At 46.5% G+C, this 18,881-nt stretch overlaps 1 protein-coding gene across 1 annotated transcript in view; it reads right to left on the bottom strand.

Moving 5' to 3' along the window:
- TRIM25 (tripartite motif containing 25) overlaps window positions 1–18,881 on the bottom strand; it is a 570,281-nt gene that overhangs the window by 230,721 nt on the left and 320,679 nt on the right. Inside the window, exon 6 of the mRNA XM_078654404.1 lies at window positions 1,743–1,835. Within this exon, the coding sequence (XP_078510530.1) occupies window positions 1,743–1,835 (93 nt within the window). The remainder of the gene's footprint in view (window positions 1–1,742; window positions 1,836–18,881) is intronic.

Genomic DNA, 18,881 nt, shown 5'->3' with positions numbered 1-18,881 from the left:
AGCCAGCTCGTAATGGGCGTTACCTGCGCTGCGCGGATGACGAGCTGGCTTTGTCATAAACAAGCCATTTTTTAAAATCCAGCGCACAGTGGTAAATCGCGGTAGCGCACAAGCGGTTAACAGAGCTATACCTGTGACTCACCTAAAAGAATGGGCTGGCCAGGAATTATTATCTTTTCTTATTTATTTTCCAAAGGTGACCTATCAACATTTGAAGTGCTCCAGAGAGACTGCTCAATTTCTCCCAGCCACTTTCTCATATGCGCCCAACTTAATCAAGTATTGAGAACTGCATTCTAGCCTTTTACGCATTCCACACACCTGGTTCACTGGTTATACCAAGCTCACCTCCAACATTGGCACTCAACCAGAACTCCCCTTCGGGAGCAATGAGGGCAAGATATAGGCTGCCCGCTACATGATTCAGACTGTTGCCATGCCGCCTCATCCAATCCCCATAGGTCTCTCGTAATTCACACATCCAATTCAATGTTCTGAACAGAGCATATCTTACCCCCTATCGTGTTGCTAAGAATTACCTAGGGTCCTCTTCTGCTTGGCCCCGTTGTTGTTTCCCTGAAGCAGATCTTCCCCACATGCACTGATTGTGCAGCCTGCTGGTGGCTTACTGGGCTGGAGTCATTGCCATACTTCACAAAGTCACTGGACATCGTCAAGACAATTCTTTGGAGATGCTCATACTAGATCAGGTGAAGCAGAGAGGGGCAGCGCTCACCCAAAGGGATAAGACATCGTATAAGACTATTCAGTCAGAGAAGAACTCCTGGTGGGTTTGTATATTCAAACTCAGGCACATTCGACACTTTCATTCCAATTTCTTTCTATACTTCATGTCCCCTCGATGACATTAAGAACAAACAGCACAGCTATATATTTATGTGTAAAAAAGAGAGAATCTTTTCTTTACCCATATACCAAATCTCATCTAAAACCAATAGGCAAATCATATATCAGTTCACAATAATTTTACGAGACTTTGTGATGCGAACAATGACCCACAAAGATTGGTGACTGTAAAGACATATGTTGTTTTTTATTGTATTCTCCCAGCCTATGTTTATATGTTCTGTGATGTATTGTCTTTTATTATAAAATAGGGCCACTCCCTCCTTGTCTGAAGGGATTCACAAGGGTGGAGTTTTAATTTATGTTTTATATATTTTAATAACTGTGTCCTGATATATGATTTCCCTTGCTTTTGCCGTTGCTGTATTACCCCTCTTCCACTACTCGTTCTTATCTTCCTATGCCAATGGCAACTGATTCCTCCTTCTTTACAAACTGCACTGTGCCTTTCCATCTACTCTACCCTTCCTCTTTCTATTCTCATTTCTCCCTCTTACAAAGCTGTGCCGCCTCAACTCATATTCATCGCCTCTTCCTGTGACCTACCCTCACCTGTCTTGTATTGCAGTACCGACGATCTGACTTGCTCTACACGTCTCCTCCCCAGCAAGCTACACACCTCTGTGTAAACAGAAACATGCTTTTTAATATACAAAAGCCAACATCAGGCTTTTTCAATGCTGTTTAATCGCAACACTGTGTACATCATGAAGAACAGCTAAAAATTCCCATTCAATGTGAACCTACGTTACCCTTATATACTAACTAAAAAGAACATGAACTAAAATGTAAAACCTTTTTAAATGGGCAGAGATGTGGCCTTGCATAGTTTTGAATTTGACACATAACCCCTTTAACTACTGGGTTTTGCTTACTTGTTGCAGATTTGTTTCTGCCTCCTGGAGGGTTTTGTTTAGGTATCTTCTTGAAAAGTGGCGGTGGTGGCATGCTGGCTGACCGGCCGTCCTCTGTTAAAAAACAAACATGACAGGTCAGTACAACTTTGGACTAACAACTTATTCTGCCGTTACAATAAAATTATTTTTAGCAATTCTTTTTTGGAATGTTCATCACTGTTCACATCCAAGAACAAAACATTCTGTAAGACACAGAAAAGAGACACTGTCAGGAATTGTACAGACAATAAATATAAAATAAGTCAGTCGAACACCAATATTATCCAAACAAGCATTAGACGTAAGCTTCCAACTCATTCAATAATGACCCACTGGGTCCCTGCCAATACATATTTATCCTCAATCAATGCCTTTTGGCCCACGCCTTAATGCTCTTTTTCCATCAACAGTAAACCCTGCCAAAGTTCCAGAACAAGTGGAATGTGCAAAGCTAGACAAGGAGAGGTGGAACCGGGGCAAGCCAAGTCAAGAGCAGACCAGGCACTGTGAAAAGGTTTGAATTCAGTCCCCAAGTAGCGTTTAACGGGACCAATGGGGAAACTACCCCCACGCTGCTTCAAATTGCAGCAATCTGTCATTTATTTTGTAAATAAACTTCTCAAAGGGCGCTGCATCATACATGTTCTCCAACCACATATTCTAGATTGGGTACCTTGGTGGTCTTCTACAGACGCAAAAAACAAATCTTCACCGCCGTTGACACCCACCGGGATACGAGATCAGGGGGGGGGGACGCAGGGTGGGTTGTGTAGTTCTGCGGTATGTTCAAGATGTGAGACATGAGATTCCATATTTGACTCCAGTATGTCTGTACCATCGGGCATTTCCATACAATGTGTACTATATCGCTACCTAGTACCGCTAATGCAAACTAGGTTTTTGGTTTGTGTAATTCTTCTGGTGACCAGTGCCAATGATGAAAGTAACTGTATTTCATATGGGATTCTCTGAATTATGTAGTAAATAAGCTGTTCCCCATTATGCTTACTCCGAGACGGAATAGTCTTACTTGCTTCTGCCTGGCAGAACTGCATAGTAAATACCCCGCTCGTAACGTCTGTCGGAGGAGAAAAGGCAACTTCCCCACCTCTGTCGTACATAGGTCTTTAAATCCGTTTTAACCTGAAGAAACACCATTAGATAAGTATGCGACTGTGTTTTAGAACATTTGTCAGTAAGTAAATTAACCACTTTCCATACAAACTCGTTTGTCAGCATTTTGGTTTTTTATTTATAGCTGCCTCTCTAATGAGGAGCCCTCTCAATCAGACTTTTCCTGCCCCTATAGGACTGGAGCTGTGGACACTGATTCCCCATTGCCTGCGAAGAATTGCTTCAGGTACGAGTGGAGTCGTTCCTTATCCTAATGTGCCCTATATTTTGAGACATTCATGCACCAGGAACTTCTGGGGATGCTGCGAGGTCAACATTAACATGAAGATCAATAAGATAGTAATCTGAAATTCCACTCTGCACTATTGATGTATGAATTACATATCTTGCAAGAGATACTGTCGATAAGAAACTGTCTATATGGGTGCGTCTGCAGTGCGGGCAAGAGGTAAATGTTTAGTCACACTCGAGTGTGGGTCGATCTCTACGGCTCAATGAGGGTATTTTCATGTATTAGATAATGCAGGGTAAATCTGTCCCTATTATGTTTAGTATTCAGAACCTCCGATCTGTCCAGTACAGGGTCCATTGTTACATTCCAACCACCTCCCAGTAGAACTTTGGTGCATTCAAAGGAGATAAGTCTATTGAGGTCAGCAACGAAAATTGCCATGTCTCCCACCAAGGAGTATAAAGACGCTAGGTAGTGGTATGTAGTATGAACTTTAAGTTTAACAAAAACGTAATAACCGTCTGGCTTTGTCCCTTTTCCAAGGCATTTATATGAGAGTGATTTATAGGGGAGTATAGCTGCTCCCTTTTTCCGAGTCAGTCCCGCCGGCGCACCCTCTTCTCCAAGGGATGTCGATGTGATAGCATGGAAAACCAGCCCCACCCAATCTCTACAGAGTTTTTCACTTTTATCAGGAGTCAAAGAGGTTTCCTGTGTAGGTGCTACGTCCGGTCATTGCCGGCCTAAAAATTTGAGGACATTTATGCGCTTGATATAATGTCAGACTGTTGAGTTGACATTGAAGGATACTACCTTTAGCAGCCTACATATTGGGGAAGCCATTATACATGCCACTCAGGGCACTTATACTCTGTGAGACATAAGTATTGTGAGTGCAGAACACACACTCGCAGCAGCACCTGTAGCAAGCAGCAGATATTTCAGGTAAAGACCCACATAAATTTACGTCCACAAAAGTCATTCAGGGGCTCTCAGGAATACCTGTTGTGGGGAGAAGGCATCAGTAATGTTGTGGGGTAGTGGGTAAGGAGGCTAATATAATCTTCAGGGAAGGCAGAGAGAAAACACTATCTTAGGCTAAGACCAATCACTCATTGAAGGGTAAATTCGAGTGGCAACAAAACTGGTGTGTCGCAAGGCCCCAGAGCCAATCATGTCCAATCACATATGTCATGATGCACCAGCCACCTCGCATCGTAATACCGCCACTGTGTTTGGGAGATACGTCCACAAGCCCAGCATAGTTAAGAGTTCACTCCAGAGACGTGCCGTAAGGGAGAACCACCCTTCAGATTCGATAAGGGACTCCCCATGCTGGGTGAATGGGAGCTGGGAAAAGGGGGGACAGAGAAGGTAAGGATGAGAAGGTAAGGATGAGAATTAAGGATAAGATCCCAAACAACAAAATAATGAGTCATGGGAAGTCTAGCAAGTTAAAGGAGTGTTCGATGACTGCAAAAACCTGCACTTGCCCTCCCCCACCTCTGTAAGGAACTGCAACTAAAAAAGTCCATCAACCTATTCCCTGAAACCATACCTCCAGGTGTGCTCAAACCTGTCTATCAGTTTTGCAAACCAGTTACATTGAGCCCTTGGTTCAGAACAAGGTCAGGTCTCAAGAACTCTAGACCTTCAATGGAGATCTTGATTTGTCTTTGCATGTCTTGGGCTTCCAAGAGTGTGAGTCCCTGCCACTGGACAACTTTTGCATCACTTTCTCCAGTCTCTTCAATTTAGCCCAGTCATTCTCCTTGTCCTTAACACGAGACGGGCAAGAGATCTCTTCTTCCAGTTGAGCCAGATGGTCGAATGCCATCATTGTATCTATAGCCAGTGTCCATCTCTTCCAAAAATGATTGCAGATCTTCCGGTTCCTCAAATTCTTGTGTGAACCCTTCTATCATGATGATAATTACACCTGGTTCTAAAGGGCATGTTTGATCTAGAGCCAGAAATTTCTGCCTGGTAGCATTCGTGTCAGAGAAGTCCGCTGCAAAGAAAACCTGTGCAGTGTCATACTTGTAGACCCCATGCTTTTCAGGCAGTCATTCTTATCGGATTCCTGACACAGCAAATCAAGATAGGGCATGGGTGAGTAGGAAAGCGGCTACAACGTGAACTTCACTTCAAATACAATCTATGTTTTTGCTGAAGTGAATTTCCGAAAGAATAACATTTAGATATTCAGCTTAGATATCACCCAAAAGATATTTATTAGGTCCTGCAATAAGAATTTGCTTAGGCTGCTATTAGGAGAAACAGTCAACATTATAAAACATCTAATTTCGAGGCTTTTCTTAAACTCCTTATTTAGTAGGATTTAAACAAATATCAGACAGTTATACTTGAACAGAAACAATGGTGTTGGGCAGCTTAATTCATATCCTCTATTGAATGACAATTCCTTAAGCACATGTAGAAGTACTAATACTTAGGGTGGGGCTTAGGATTAGCCAAAAAACAAAACATCATGGGGCAACGGCTGCACCTTGATGTGGAGAGACCCCACCAGTGCAATCGCTTATCAGTTTCCGTTATGTCACTGTTTCTCGTTCTCACTTTCTTTCATAATTCCTTCTTCCATATTTCTTCCTTCCTTCGATTCATAATCTCTTTCTCTCTCTCTCTCTCTCTCTCTCTCTGCCCTACCATCATTCACTCACCCATGCACCTAACCATCCATCTATGCACCAATTCATTATCACAGTTTCCCGCTTCTTTTCAACAAGCCCTGTCGGGAACTACAACTTGCCATTGCTACCACGCACCCGACGAGAAGTGCCGACTGGCCAGGGAGACTGGCCTTCCCCTAACCCAGGTCGGCAACTGGTTCAGAAGCGCAAGCAGCAGGACCCGCAAGCAGCAGGACCCACAAACAGTGAGTGTCCTTACAACACCTTTTCATAGCATAGACCCTTACTGTGATTATGGGAGGGGCGCTATGCAAAGCACAGCGCAGCAAATCCATGCATATTATTGGATACACGGCCCGAAGGAACTACCTTATTTGTATTTGGAGAGAGACGGGGTGAGCCCTCTTCCTCTTCCACGTTCCCTACTAAGCCAATCACAACGGAAATTCCGCGTAACTGATCATGTCGGGCCACTAGGCACCAATTAAGAAAGACTGCAGATGCACATAAACCACACTTCTAGCCTACCCAAATTTACCAATCAAGTGGTGCAGCTGGTTACACCTGGGGGAGGACAGGGCAGTTAATCAAGCACTTCGCAAACTAAACATAAGACACATAAGACACGTACCTTGTTTACGGATTGAACGGCTAATACCTGGGAACAGTTACCAACAGTGCCGGTCCTAGGCCTTCTGAGGCCCCGGGCGAAAGGGAAGATGCGAGGCCCCTCTAAGTGACATCACAGAAAGTGACGCAACGGCGGCGTAAAAGAGGCGCAAGGGGCTTTTAAATCTGCCACTTAGTCTCTAGTAAGTGGGCTCCTTGGCTTCTTCCATTTATATGTGGAAATGAGTCATGATCTTTAGAACACCATATTTGGGAGCAGCAAGCATTTAGCTCACAGATCCATACAGCTGGTTTTTGGGCGTTTGGCAGTCCAGGTGCTCAGCGAGTAGTGTCTTCTGTCAGAAGCGAGAGATTGCAGTACAGGAGGTAGGTTCTTCTTCAGGTTGTTTCCATCCTGGTGGATGTGACAACCCACATGTGGCTTCCCTCTGTGGGACACTGTAACCAGCTCTTGGAAAAATATTGTTGTGTAAGTTCAATTTACTCTTAAGGGTTCACACTCAAAATTATACTTTTAAACCAAGGCATAATCCATGGAGGTTTCTGGTTTACTGACTTCAATTTGGCGAACTGAGGGCTTTTTGCGGTCCAAGAAAAATAAAAGAGCAGACTCCCCTCTGTCCCTCTACTAATGGTCACACATTAATATATTCATTTAATCTCCAACAAAGATACTGGTATAAATCATGGAATCGTGCCCTTGCGAGCACATTGCTAACCCAAATAATCAACAATAATCAATAGCACTAGACTAACCACTACGCTTGGATTCCAGAACAGAGTTTTTTCCCAATTAAAACGCTTCAACACCTCTTCAGGGGAAGAAAGCACTACATGAATGCACTTGCAATACAATACGATAACCAAAGCATTCTGTTTGTGCTCTCTTCACTACTTTTTCTGAACAGAATTCATGTCTGCTTGTTGTGAATTAATTCCTAGATCTGCATATCAATCAAATCAATAAAACATATTTATTTACATCACTGGCCTTTAAACAACACAACACAACATTTATATCCATTACATTACACTATATAAATACCTTATAAAAAATTATTTTTATAAGAAGAGAGCAAATACATATATAATGGTAAATTCCATCTAATAAGACCATAAACAACTACCCATGTAAAATACATTTTCCAATAACGGTGAGTTAAATAAGTGTCACCCCTCCCCGCAGTCTCGTCCAGAGAGATCTGAGTTGCTTTCCCTCGAGATGATTTCTAGTGCAGGCCTGTGCCCTCTCTGTCGCTCAACTCCTCTCTGGGATGTGTTGAGTGGTACCTTCGGGTCACACAGCCATAGCTACCTCGAACAACATGAAGTACAATGAGCTAGAGCGGCCTGCCGAAGATCACACAAAGTGTGTGCATGCCACAATAACATCTAGCTCGCTCGTCTAAATGCCACAGACCCAGGGTGGTAATTTCAGGATTACAGGATGCCAGCGAGGGGTCAGGGGTGAATAGGAACTCTACCCATCGACCAGTGATGCCCAGCTTCCACACGTGACAAAGGCTTGGGAGATTTCTCCAGCCGGTGTTTTTGCATCGGGAAAGGAGGGGCCAAGGGGCGGGCGTTCCCCCGGTGGGGAGATGGCATTGAACCCCAGGCTCTTCTCTGCTCTCAATTACCCCCTTTCTGTTGTGTACCCCCTTTCAGGATGCCCCCCCTGCTTGCAGGTGTCTCTCAGCAGGAGCGGCGGATAATTTGGGAGGGGATTAGTGTGTGAAGGGGGTGTCCTGGTTGCTATTAACATGATAATTCTGGGAGGAAATGGCACCTTAGGTAGACGAGAGGAGATGACGTGTCTGCAGAGCTTCGCGCTGCACGTGACGTCCAGGTCAGGAAATCAGGGTCTCTAGGCCAGGGGGGCATTTCTCGGTTTTATACTTGCACTTTAGTGCTTCTCGTCGGTCCTGGTCATACACCTCAGATCTCACACTGCAGAGTAGCCCTGGATAAAGTGCTGAGCGGGGGCTGGCCAGCCATAAAATCATGCCCAGGGCCGTCATTGGTAGCGCTTTCGCGCGCTACCAATGAAGGCCCTGGGACCCACTGTCACTCACTCACCCGCATCATGAGCAAGGCCGGCCGGCGTCACGTCACCACCACCAAGCTAGGTGGCGGGGTGCATGCGTCACGGTGCGTGCAGTGCTTGCGCAGTCGCAGACAGTGTTTTTCCCGGCCTCCTTCCCTGCCTTACTTTTACTGCCTGCTGCGGCCCGGCCCCTGCATGAGCGCGCCGAGAGTGCAGCAGCGCTTATTGCTCCTGCCCATGATTATAATTTATTTATTCCCGCTGGCGCTGCCCGCAACTATGGGGCCGGCGGAGGGGCCCCCCTGAGCGCGAGGCCCTGGGCAGCTGCCCATACCGCCCATGGCTAGAACCGGCCCTGGTACCAACACAAAATCCAGAGGCATCATGGCTTACTAAATATCACTATCACCGAGTGAGGCAATCGTTGCGCGCGCTGCTGGAAGACGAGATGTTGGAACCACAGGAGCTACCATTATTGATATACTTATTACAGGCGCACTCCCCACAATGGAGGATCTCAACACTATACACCTCGGTGAGGACAGTAAGCAACCTAGTGCAGGTGATATCAGGAATGGCGAGAAGAACTGGGTGTCAATATCACAGAGGAGTAGTGGAAGCACTGCTGTTTGGCAACTAAGTTTATCTCTCAGAAAGGGCGGCACTGCCTAATACACTTCAAATACCTTAACAGGGTATAGTACACCCCGGGGCAGTTACACAAATATGGGTTCCGGAAGTTCGATGGTTGCATGATATGCCGGGCTGAGGGAGCCAACTTCACACACATTGCTTGGGACTGCCCCAGGATTCGCCCGCTCTGGGCAGTAATATTCGCAGCACTACAAGACATGCTGGAGACACCCTTGCCTGAGACACCACTAGTCGCTTTCCTGGGATATTTATTTATAAAGTTTTATATAGCGCAAACTTGGACAAAGACTTGCCGAAAATATCCCGTAAACTGGTAGCCGTGGGCTTTCTGCTCGCAAGAAGTAGAGTAGCCATACAATGGATGAATGGACCACTACCCACTCTATCGTAATGGTATACGGACCTGTCTTATTGCAATATGCATTCTGACAAATATAATGTCATATTCCAACACATGGTAGGTCAGGTAACATATGGGGACCTTACCAAGCACATCTCATTCGCAAGACAGCAGCCGAAGAAGAAAATAGAAAGCAGGCGGAAATTGGGGATGGTTAGAGCCAGGGTATGATATACAGACACACCCTCACGGCGAGGAATACACAGTGGCACGATATACAAGGGATAGGTATATGCAAAGTGATTAATGAAAAACTTTTTCCATTAATGTGCAAAGTCTCTCATGATTGTTGGTTATGCCCCATTGACAAAAGAATATATCGCCTCATTGATTATGATTTAATGTATGTCCCTATTACATGATGTACGCCCCTCCCACCTTGTGATATAACAATGCAAATATGGCTTCCGTACTGATTATGAATGTACAAAAGGATAAATAAAGTTTTTAAAAAAAGAATAATACATCAGAAAAATGAAGTGCTTGAATAACCGCCCTGTCCTCCCCCAGGTGGAACAAGCTGCACCACTCGATTGGTAATTTTGGGGAGTATAGAAGTGTGATTTTCAGTGCATCTGTAGTCTTTCTTAATTGGTGCCTAGTGATCCCGACAGGATCAATAGTGCAAAATCGCAGTTGTGATTGACTTAGTAGGTAAAGTGGAAGAGGAAGAGAGCTCACCCAGTCTCATTCCAAATACAAATAAGGTAGCTCCTTAGGGCCGTGTTCCGATAACATGCATGGATTTGCTGCACTGCGCTGTAGTATGCCTCGAAGTCTGGGGCATTTAGTCCACCTACAGAATAGGGTGTAGGAGAGTAGGATCTGCTTCTTGTAGTTACCCCCACTTTTTGCTGATGTTTCACTGTTTTCGACCTAGACTGCTGGGATCCTGCTATCCAGGACCCCAGCCTAGCTGCTTTCTCCTCTAAATTAATTGCATGTACTTTAGGTAAACTCCAGATTGGATTCTGGGGTACCCTTATAAGTCCCTAGTATACGGTATACTATATACCCACGGCATAGGTACCCAAGAGGCCTCCCAGGGGCTGCAGCATGTATTGTGCCACCCCTGAGAGACCACTCAAACTGACACCACAGGTCTGCTACTGCAGCCTGTGTAAGGTGGTGCATGCACCCCTTACTTAGATATAGGTTCACTATATCTACCTTATATCACTGCACATTTAAACCTATCAGTCACCCCTATGGCAGGCCTTATCAATCCTGAAGGCAGGGTGCTGGGTTTTATGTGAGAGGATGCCCCCTGCATGAGCAGAGCCCCTCTGCAGCCTTCAGAACCTATTTTCCGGGGTTGTTTGTGATGCAGCCAACCATATAAGTGCATTATAACCTCGAGGTTAATGCCAGCTTTAAAACGGCTGCTTAGAAACATGTCGTGTTTGGGGTCAAACACCTTGGAATCATACCTCCCTGCCAGTAACTGGCAGGGGAGGTATGATTCCACCCTCCTAAAGGGACAAATGCGACACACCGGTACACCCGGTACCAGCTTTCTCGACCTGGGCATCACAAAATGGATGCTGCCAGCCACAGACATGTGTCTGCCCTCCTGCTGCTGAGCTGAGCGCGAGCAGGGAATGCTGGACAATTGGCTTCCTGACACAGGGAGGTGTGACCACCTCCCAGTCAGGTTTTAGTATATTGGGGCTGGGTGGGTGCACTCTGAGAGTGCTTTGATGTCTGCACTGGGGGCACATTTAGTGACCCTGTGCATAATCCAGTTCAAACCGGTTGCAGGAGCCTTTGGCTCCTGCTCTGGCGCAAAACTGGACAGAGGACATGGGTGTAACCACCCCTCTGTCCTGATCCTCCCATAGGTGGGTCCCCAGAGTTTGTCCCACCCCTTCCTTGGGTGTAAAGTAGGAACCCCTGACTACAGGACTTTCAGATTTTACCTTGACTAAACTCTGCTACAGAAACCAAGTACTTCGACGATCTGCACGATGCTGGATGACTGAAGAATCTCCCTTGGAGTAAAGGAGTTACTCCCCAGCTAAGCAGGTACCTAAACACATCTTACCAGTTTGCATCTCCGAAGCTCCTGAGGACTCAAAAGACTACTGCAATGCAGGAGGTGGGTTCCCGAGCTCTCTGAGGTTGATCTGCACTCTCAGCAATTCTGAGGCCCTTATCCTTCGAGGGGACCGTGCAACCCGAAACCCTGTGCACTGTGTACTTTTGCAGCAGCATATGCTTTTTGACGACCCCTGAAGCTGTGCTTTGGGCTACTTGTAGTCCTGACCCCGAGCACTGTTTCCATCAAAGATTTCCGGCCTACACTCCACGAGTATTTCTTGGGCTAGTATTTCATGGTTGCACCAGACGTGCCCTAACTCTCCATTGCTTGGAGAGTCCCCAGGACCTTGCTGGTCTTCACCGATGCTGATTTCATCTGACCGCATGGGTTGCAGTTGCCAAGGCTTGTTGGTGTTCCATCCGGACACTGACCCCCCCCCCCCCAGGACTCTACATCCTCCGTGGGACAGCTCACCTCTGGACTTTGGTCATCCTCGACATCTCCTGGTCCCCGTGGCTGCAGAGTCAAGCATCGCGTCAACTCACCTGAAGCACCCGACATCGGTGGGCATTCGTCTACCGAGCCCCTGGTCACCCTGAAGTGACCCAGACTAGATCCTCTCAGCTTTCAGGTTCTTCTCACCTTGAATCCAGGCTTGAATTACACCGAACGCTTTTCCTCTTCACAGCAGCAGCACTTTTCCGCATCACGTCATTAAAAACGACGAAAATTCCCGACATCACTTGACACCTATGCACCCGGCTTCCCTGGCTTAGGTAACACGAGTACTCCAGTGCTCACAGGGGTGCTGGCCTTAGAATCTTCTATGTTTGAAAGGGTTTGCTCAAAGTCACCTCTGAAATGTCCTCAATCTTTAAAATTATAACCACGACTTTCCCATAGAGTTGTACGGAGCTCGCGCCTGTGTTCTCACAGTGCACCCGTCCTCCATGGGTCCCCTGTGTCACTACCTTGGGTGGTTCCTTGGGGTCCCAGCAATTCTACGTGCTCTAGGCACTGTGTCTAGTCAAGTTATGGCAGTTATACCACTTTCTTAATATATGGTTTGATCTCCCCCTGGAGCCCACTGTGTATTGTGCTATATACTGTCGTTCTAGTGATTTATTATTGTGTGCTATGTTCTCTAATCTCATATAGAGGTTAGTAGAGAGTGTTTAGTAATAAATACATATGTTTTATATATTCCTTGTGTGGTTCTTCTTTCATTTGGTCATTCCGGAGGTTCTGATCTGGTAAAACAAGCTGCTTTACATTCCTTCGAGACTTAGCCTGAAGGCTGCTCTCCATAAAACAACCACTAGGATAGCTTTCAATAAAGGTTGTCTTAACCTAATCAACACTAAGGGCTGTTTGACTGGTACAGGGTGCCCACTATATTTAGTGGTCAGCATATACCAGGCCAACTTCTCACATAGGGCTTAACCAATGTGGCCCATTGTACGCTGGGTTGTTTGCCCACCCAGGCCAGACTGGTCAATAAAAAGCAACAGGTGCGGAAAAATGTCTTTGATAGTTGGATCGGTATGTTCACTTAGAAAAATTAGAATCGCGGTAGCACAATCATTTTCATTAATGCAATGCGCCCTAGTGGTGATAGTGGCAAACAAATCCATTTCTCAATAGTATCCGTAAGTCGCTGTACTGCGTGTTCGTAATATTTCCGCAGTACTACTTCCGGGTCAGTGTGTACTTGCATCCCTAGATAAGGCTCAATAGTCTACGTTAGTGGCTATTCAATCTGTGTGGGGGCGGTGCTTGCCGTGACGGGAAATATAAGTGACTTGCTCCAACTTACACACAGGCCTGAGTGGCTGCCAAACCTCTCTACCTCTCGCAGCATGTGTGTTAGATTCTGGTCCGATTCGCATACGTACAGTCATGTGTCATCTGCATATGCGGCGATAATTAAGATAGAATGTGGAAATCTTAAGCCTCCCTGTGATTGTTCTTGCATAGCGCAAGTCAGTGGCTCCACCACCAAAGTGTACAATAGCAAAGATAACGGGTAGCCTTGCCTAGTGCCTCTTGTGATTGTGATGGGATTTGACAGCAGTCCAATTATACGGACACGCACCACTGGCTCTGCATATAGCACACTGATTAATTTTATAAATACCTCCCTAAAACCTACCCGCCTCAGCACTGTTAATAAAAAGTTCCACTCCACTGAATCGAATGCTTTTTCCGCATCTAAAAAAACTGCTACTGCTTGGACATTTGGGTCTATGAGGGATAAGGGACTAAACAAAGTGCAGATTACTAGTGAGGTCCCGATCGGGTACAGACCACGACTGCTCCATGCCAGCCACACCTGGGAGGAGAGGGGCAAGCCGGTTCACCAATACTTTGGCGAAGAGTTTGGTGTCGGTGTTAAGCAACAACGGTGGTCTGAATGAGGAGCATTGTTCCGGTGGTTTACCGGGTTCTCGGAGAGTGATCAGTATGGTTTCCCTCATAGTTGGAAGCATTATGCCTTCTGTTGACATTTCTTCAAAGAGATTGATTAGGTGTGGTGTCAGTTGGTCCTGATAGGCCTTATAAAAGGCCACTGTTCGTCATCTGATCCGGGCACTTTGTCACTGGGCATCTCTTTTAAAGCAGCAATTATTTCAGTAGGGCAAAGAAGGGCCAATAACCATTCCCTTTGTACATTGGACAGCCATTTCATAGCGAAATGGGCTAGATAACCCTCCTCTGATTCTCCAGTGTGGGATTGCTGAGGTGTAAAGGTCGGCATAATAGCTGCTGAACCTGTCTGCAATCTGTTGTGCACCATACACTGGTGACCCGCTGTCATTTTATAAGCACAAGACCTTGCAGCCTACCTTTTCGGGTTGGGCTAGTGCTGCCAATGTGGCGCTCAGTGTCTCATCTTCTCCATTGACCTTAAGAGACGCATATTTCCCAAAAATGTGTTATCTCTGACTGTGCAAGTTCATAATATTCGTCTAGTTTTTCCCTAATTTGTATTAGTGCTCCTGTCTCTCGTCCCGCCTGGGAAGTCCGCTCCAGTGCCATCCGTTCCTTCTTTAATTTCTGCATAAGCTCCCTGATGGATTGGAGCACACCTGCATGTTTCGAAATTGTTATACTGCGAATCTAAGTCTACCAGATGGTGGTCATATGAGCCACGCTCCCCAGGTTAGTGTGAAAATCGTCATCTATCGCCTGCGCAAGCTCCTCACGGAACACTGTGTCTGGTAATAAGTGTTGCAGCAATCTCCAGGTAAAGGCCTTAGATTGCATTTCTCTAATCCCCAGGGTCAATCTAACCGATGAGTGATCAGAGTATGTGCGTGGTAGGTGTTCGCAATTGCGTTCAATGGTTAACTGGTTCTGCAAGGCTAATCAGTAATCTATACGGGTGTGGATATCCTAAACTGATGAGTAGTGCATGTATTCTCTGTCCTGAGATGAACTGAAACGCAAGACATCCACCATCCTGTTCGCTTCAGCTATTGCAGCTATAGATCTAGCTGCTGCTGATGATTTTGTGGGGGCCTCTATATCTCTCCAGCTCTGGGGATTAAACACAATTAAAATCTCTTCCCCAGAGTGTGGTAGGTTTGCGTAGGCTGCAAGTTTGCTGCATAATAAATGGTAGAATTGAGAATCATCATAATTGGGTCCATATACACCTACTACTAAAGCATCAAATTTGTCTTTGCGGCATCGCACCACTACGTATCTCCCCCCGGAATCAACACATACCTCCTGAGTTTGAATATTTGAACCGTGGTATGCCGACACCAAAACCCCATATGCATGAGTTGTGAATTCGGCAGTTATGCATGTGCCCCTGTGCTGTGAAATGAGCCCTGTGTGGGGTGCTAAATGTGTCTCTTGCAATATGGCGATATCCATATAGTGTCTCTGCAAATACATTACAGTGTTACAATTTATTTTCTGGTTGTTTAACCCCCTGATCTTCCAGGACGAACAGCATAACGTGGCACCCCATGTTGTTAGCACTGCAGTGAGATTATCAGCCCCACTTGCCATGAGCTTCCCTGAACATGATAGCTACAATGTTACTGCAATTCCTCCTCCTTCCTCTTGTCTGGCTACTTTCTGAAAATGATACCTTGCATTGAGTCCCCCCCCCCATGTCACCAAACATGTTACACAAATTAACATTTCCCTCCTGAAAATGCTCCACCCTTACAAAATGTATTGCGACTTATATAGCGCACGTATCACCCGAAGGCATCAAGGCGCTTACCTTGGGAACCCGTCCTGGCTTTTCCCTGTGAGATAACCCCTACTGGGTATCCCCAGGGTGAAAGCCAGGCATCCCGCAGCGGGTGGGCTGCCGTAGTGGAGATTAAGCAACTATTGCCCAGAGTTGCAGCGTGGGACCCCATGATTAGAATAGGCACCGAGGCGAGAATTATCGAGTCCGAATTATCGAGTCCGTGGACATTTTGGGCTCAGGACCCTGCCGCGTTGGGAATTGAACCCTGGTCCCGGGCCAGACCTCTGCATCAGGGTCTGCCGCTCTAATCAGTGAGCCACACTCCTCCACAAACCCAACTTCCTTCCCAATACTGTGTTGTTCACACATGAAAAAGTTGATAACCCAAGCTACACACAAACTCTAGTAACTTTTTAACCGTTGAACATCTAATTTAACACATCCACTGGGTAGGAATCACCATATCTGCTTGGCCTTGTATGCAAAGTTAGCAAGTGTCCAGCTGATTCCACATATCTCTTGTTTCGTGCACCATGAAAGTGGAATATGTCTGTGGCGTATTACCAAATCCCCATTCCCACCGCCTGCTTCCTGGGGTCTATCCACCAGGTCCCATAAATCAGGTTGCTCAGTCAATGCCGGCATATGTGTTCCTGTACAACCCCATGCCCTACCATAGTACGTCATTCTTAGCGTATGTAACAGTAATCAACATCAGCTATCGTACACATCATTCAATCTTGTTGATTTAGCCCATTGTGCAGGACATTTTCCTCAGGGGCTGGCTCTTGGGCAGGTTTAAGAGCCTTAGTATTGGTGTGCTTCTTGAGCAGCTGCTATGGGCTGTTAGGATCCGTGTAGATTTTCATTTTCCCTTCCATCGTCCCTTTGAGGCGTACAGTGTATAGCACATCATAGTCAATGTTAAGCTCCCTCAATTTTCGCTTTATTGGTGCAAACTGTCTCCTTGCCTCTTGTACCTGAATAGTAAAGTCAGGGTAGAGAGAGAGTACAGAGCCTTCATATCTGAGTGTCTGAAACTCTCTGGTTCACCGCAGAGCCAAGTTTCTGTCTCTATAGTTCAGGAGCCGTGCTATTATTGGGCGAGGAGGAGCCCCTGGGGCCTACATATGGGCCAGCAAATGATAGATATGTTACACTATGAAGACCAATGAAAAGGTGTCACGGCCCAACAGAGTAATGAGCAACTGTTCCACGAAGAGCTCCATACTTTCAGTTATGGTCATTTCGGGCAATCCAATTATGCAAAGGTTATCGCACAGCAAGAGTGCATCCAGATCTTCAGCATTATTCTGCAATGTTACGAGCATCTTGCTCATTTGTTTCTGCGCACTAATATTCTCAACTAGCAAATCCTCCACCTCAGACACTCTCCTTTCCACTATATCCATTCTTGCTGCGTGTTTATCTATGTGCTCTGACATGCGATCCATGCAATAGGCGAGCTAATCTATCTTTCCTTTCAAATCTATTTTATGGTGATGAGGTGTTGTTGCATAGTTACCAGGATTTGCCTCAGGTCTCCTCCCAGCTCGGTGCCCGAGGCCCCCTGCTCTGCCATGGTCGTCTCAGCATCATCTTCCCTCAGCCTGGTGGATGTACGCTGCTTGAACTTTGGTTTCAGCTGGTTCTTTTTTGGTTTTCTCATAATGAAGGGTGCCTCCCAATCTACGTGCTGTGCCAGTGTCTATAATGCCTTGCTGTTTAGGCTCTGCACTCTGCAGCACTGCTGCATGGTCTTTTCCTCCCCCCCATGCTATGGTTAATGTCTTTAACAGGTCAATATGGCCAATTCTACATCCCTCTACCACACGGGGATAATCATTGCTGTCTGTAAGTGACTTACTGCTCCCAGCCTGCCACAACGCCACAGGAGGCATCAGCCCCTCTTCTTAATTCCGGAGTCCTGCCAGTATCGTGCAGCAGGCTTTCTCAGCGTCACTCATTCCTCAGGTGACACAGCAGCGGTTCCCGATCCGCTGAAGGCCTCCCGCCAGGCCAACCACTCCCAACAGGCATCTCCGCTGGCAGCACATCCCAGTCTGCTCCACACTCATAGCTCCGCAGTCAAGGTCGGGAGCTCACTCGCATGCCACAGATGCCAGTCTGCAGGTGCGCCCCCGCAGCACGGAGGCGATGCAATCTTAGGACCGACACAGGCAGGCTGAAGGGAAGGCCAGCGTCGGCGTGCGGAGAGGACTATGCAGTAGGCCGTGCCGCCAACCGCCCGGTCTGCCACCACCGCTATGTCTAGCCAGGGTCTACAGCGAAGGTAAGGGTCTCATTATGCTGCTAATGACCAGTACCATATTACTCCATTGGGGGCGGGCACTTTACCCATGGATGCCGCCAGTTCTGGTCGGATATGTGAGACGGTTTCGAGGAGCTCGCATAGCTAGCGGCCATCTTGAGGCCAGGCAAGCTCTGCACCCTTCTGATGGATAATTCTAAGTGCAGATTCCTCATCTTTAAAATAGATAGCCAAGCAGTACCCCACAAAAGCTGGGAGCCTGAGGAGTAGACTCTCACTAAAAAGTCCTGCAGGACCAAGTGGGCAAAATGATCCTCTCTGAAGACTTCACTGTCCTGGCAGTAGTTTTTTTTTACTTTAAGCCAGATGCCCATATTGCCACCTGCCGGATGTATAGGAGAGGACCATCCCTTGTCAACACACTGGAGGCAGCTTTAGCTCTGGTGGATTGAGCCCCTAGGACCTCAGGAGACTCCTTCTTGGCCAGGGCTTAGCATATATTTACATAAAGGAAGATCTACCTAATCCTCAATTTTTGCACCTTTTTCCCCTTCTTAGCACCAGCAAAGCGAACGCAAAGCTAGTTGTCAACTCTGTATTCTTTTGTGTGCCCAATGTAACAGGTCAGAGCTCTTTTTAGATTCTCCTTCTTTTTCGAAGGAGTGAGGTGGAGAGAAGAAGAAAACAAAAAGGGTGCCGGACTGACTCATGAGTAAGGGAGATAAAACCTTTGGCACATAGTAAACCTGGGTATTCAGCACCAATTGCTAGGAAGGAAAGTGTGCACACAAGGTGTACTTACAGGGCATACAAGCTTCTGACACAGAAAGCTGAAGTG

Source organism: Lissotriton helveticus, chromosome 7 (assembly GCF_964261635.1).
Source record: "Lissotriton helveticus chromosome 7, aLisHel1.1, whole genome shotgun sequence".
Lineage (NCBI taxonomy): Eukaryota > Metazoa > Chordata > Amphibia > Caudata > Salamandridae > Lissotriton > Lissotriton helveticus.
This window is presented reverse-complemented; position numbering and strand designations above follow the sequence as displayed.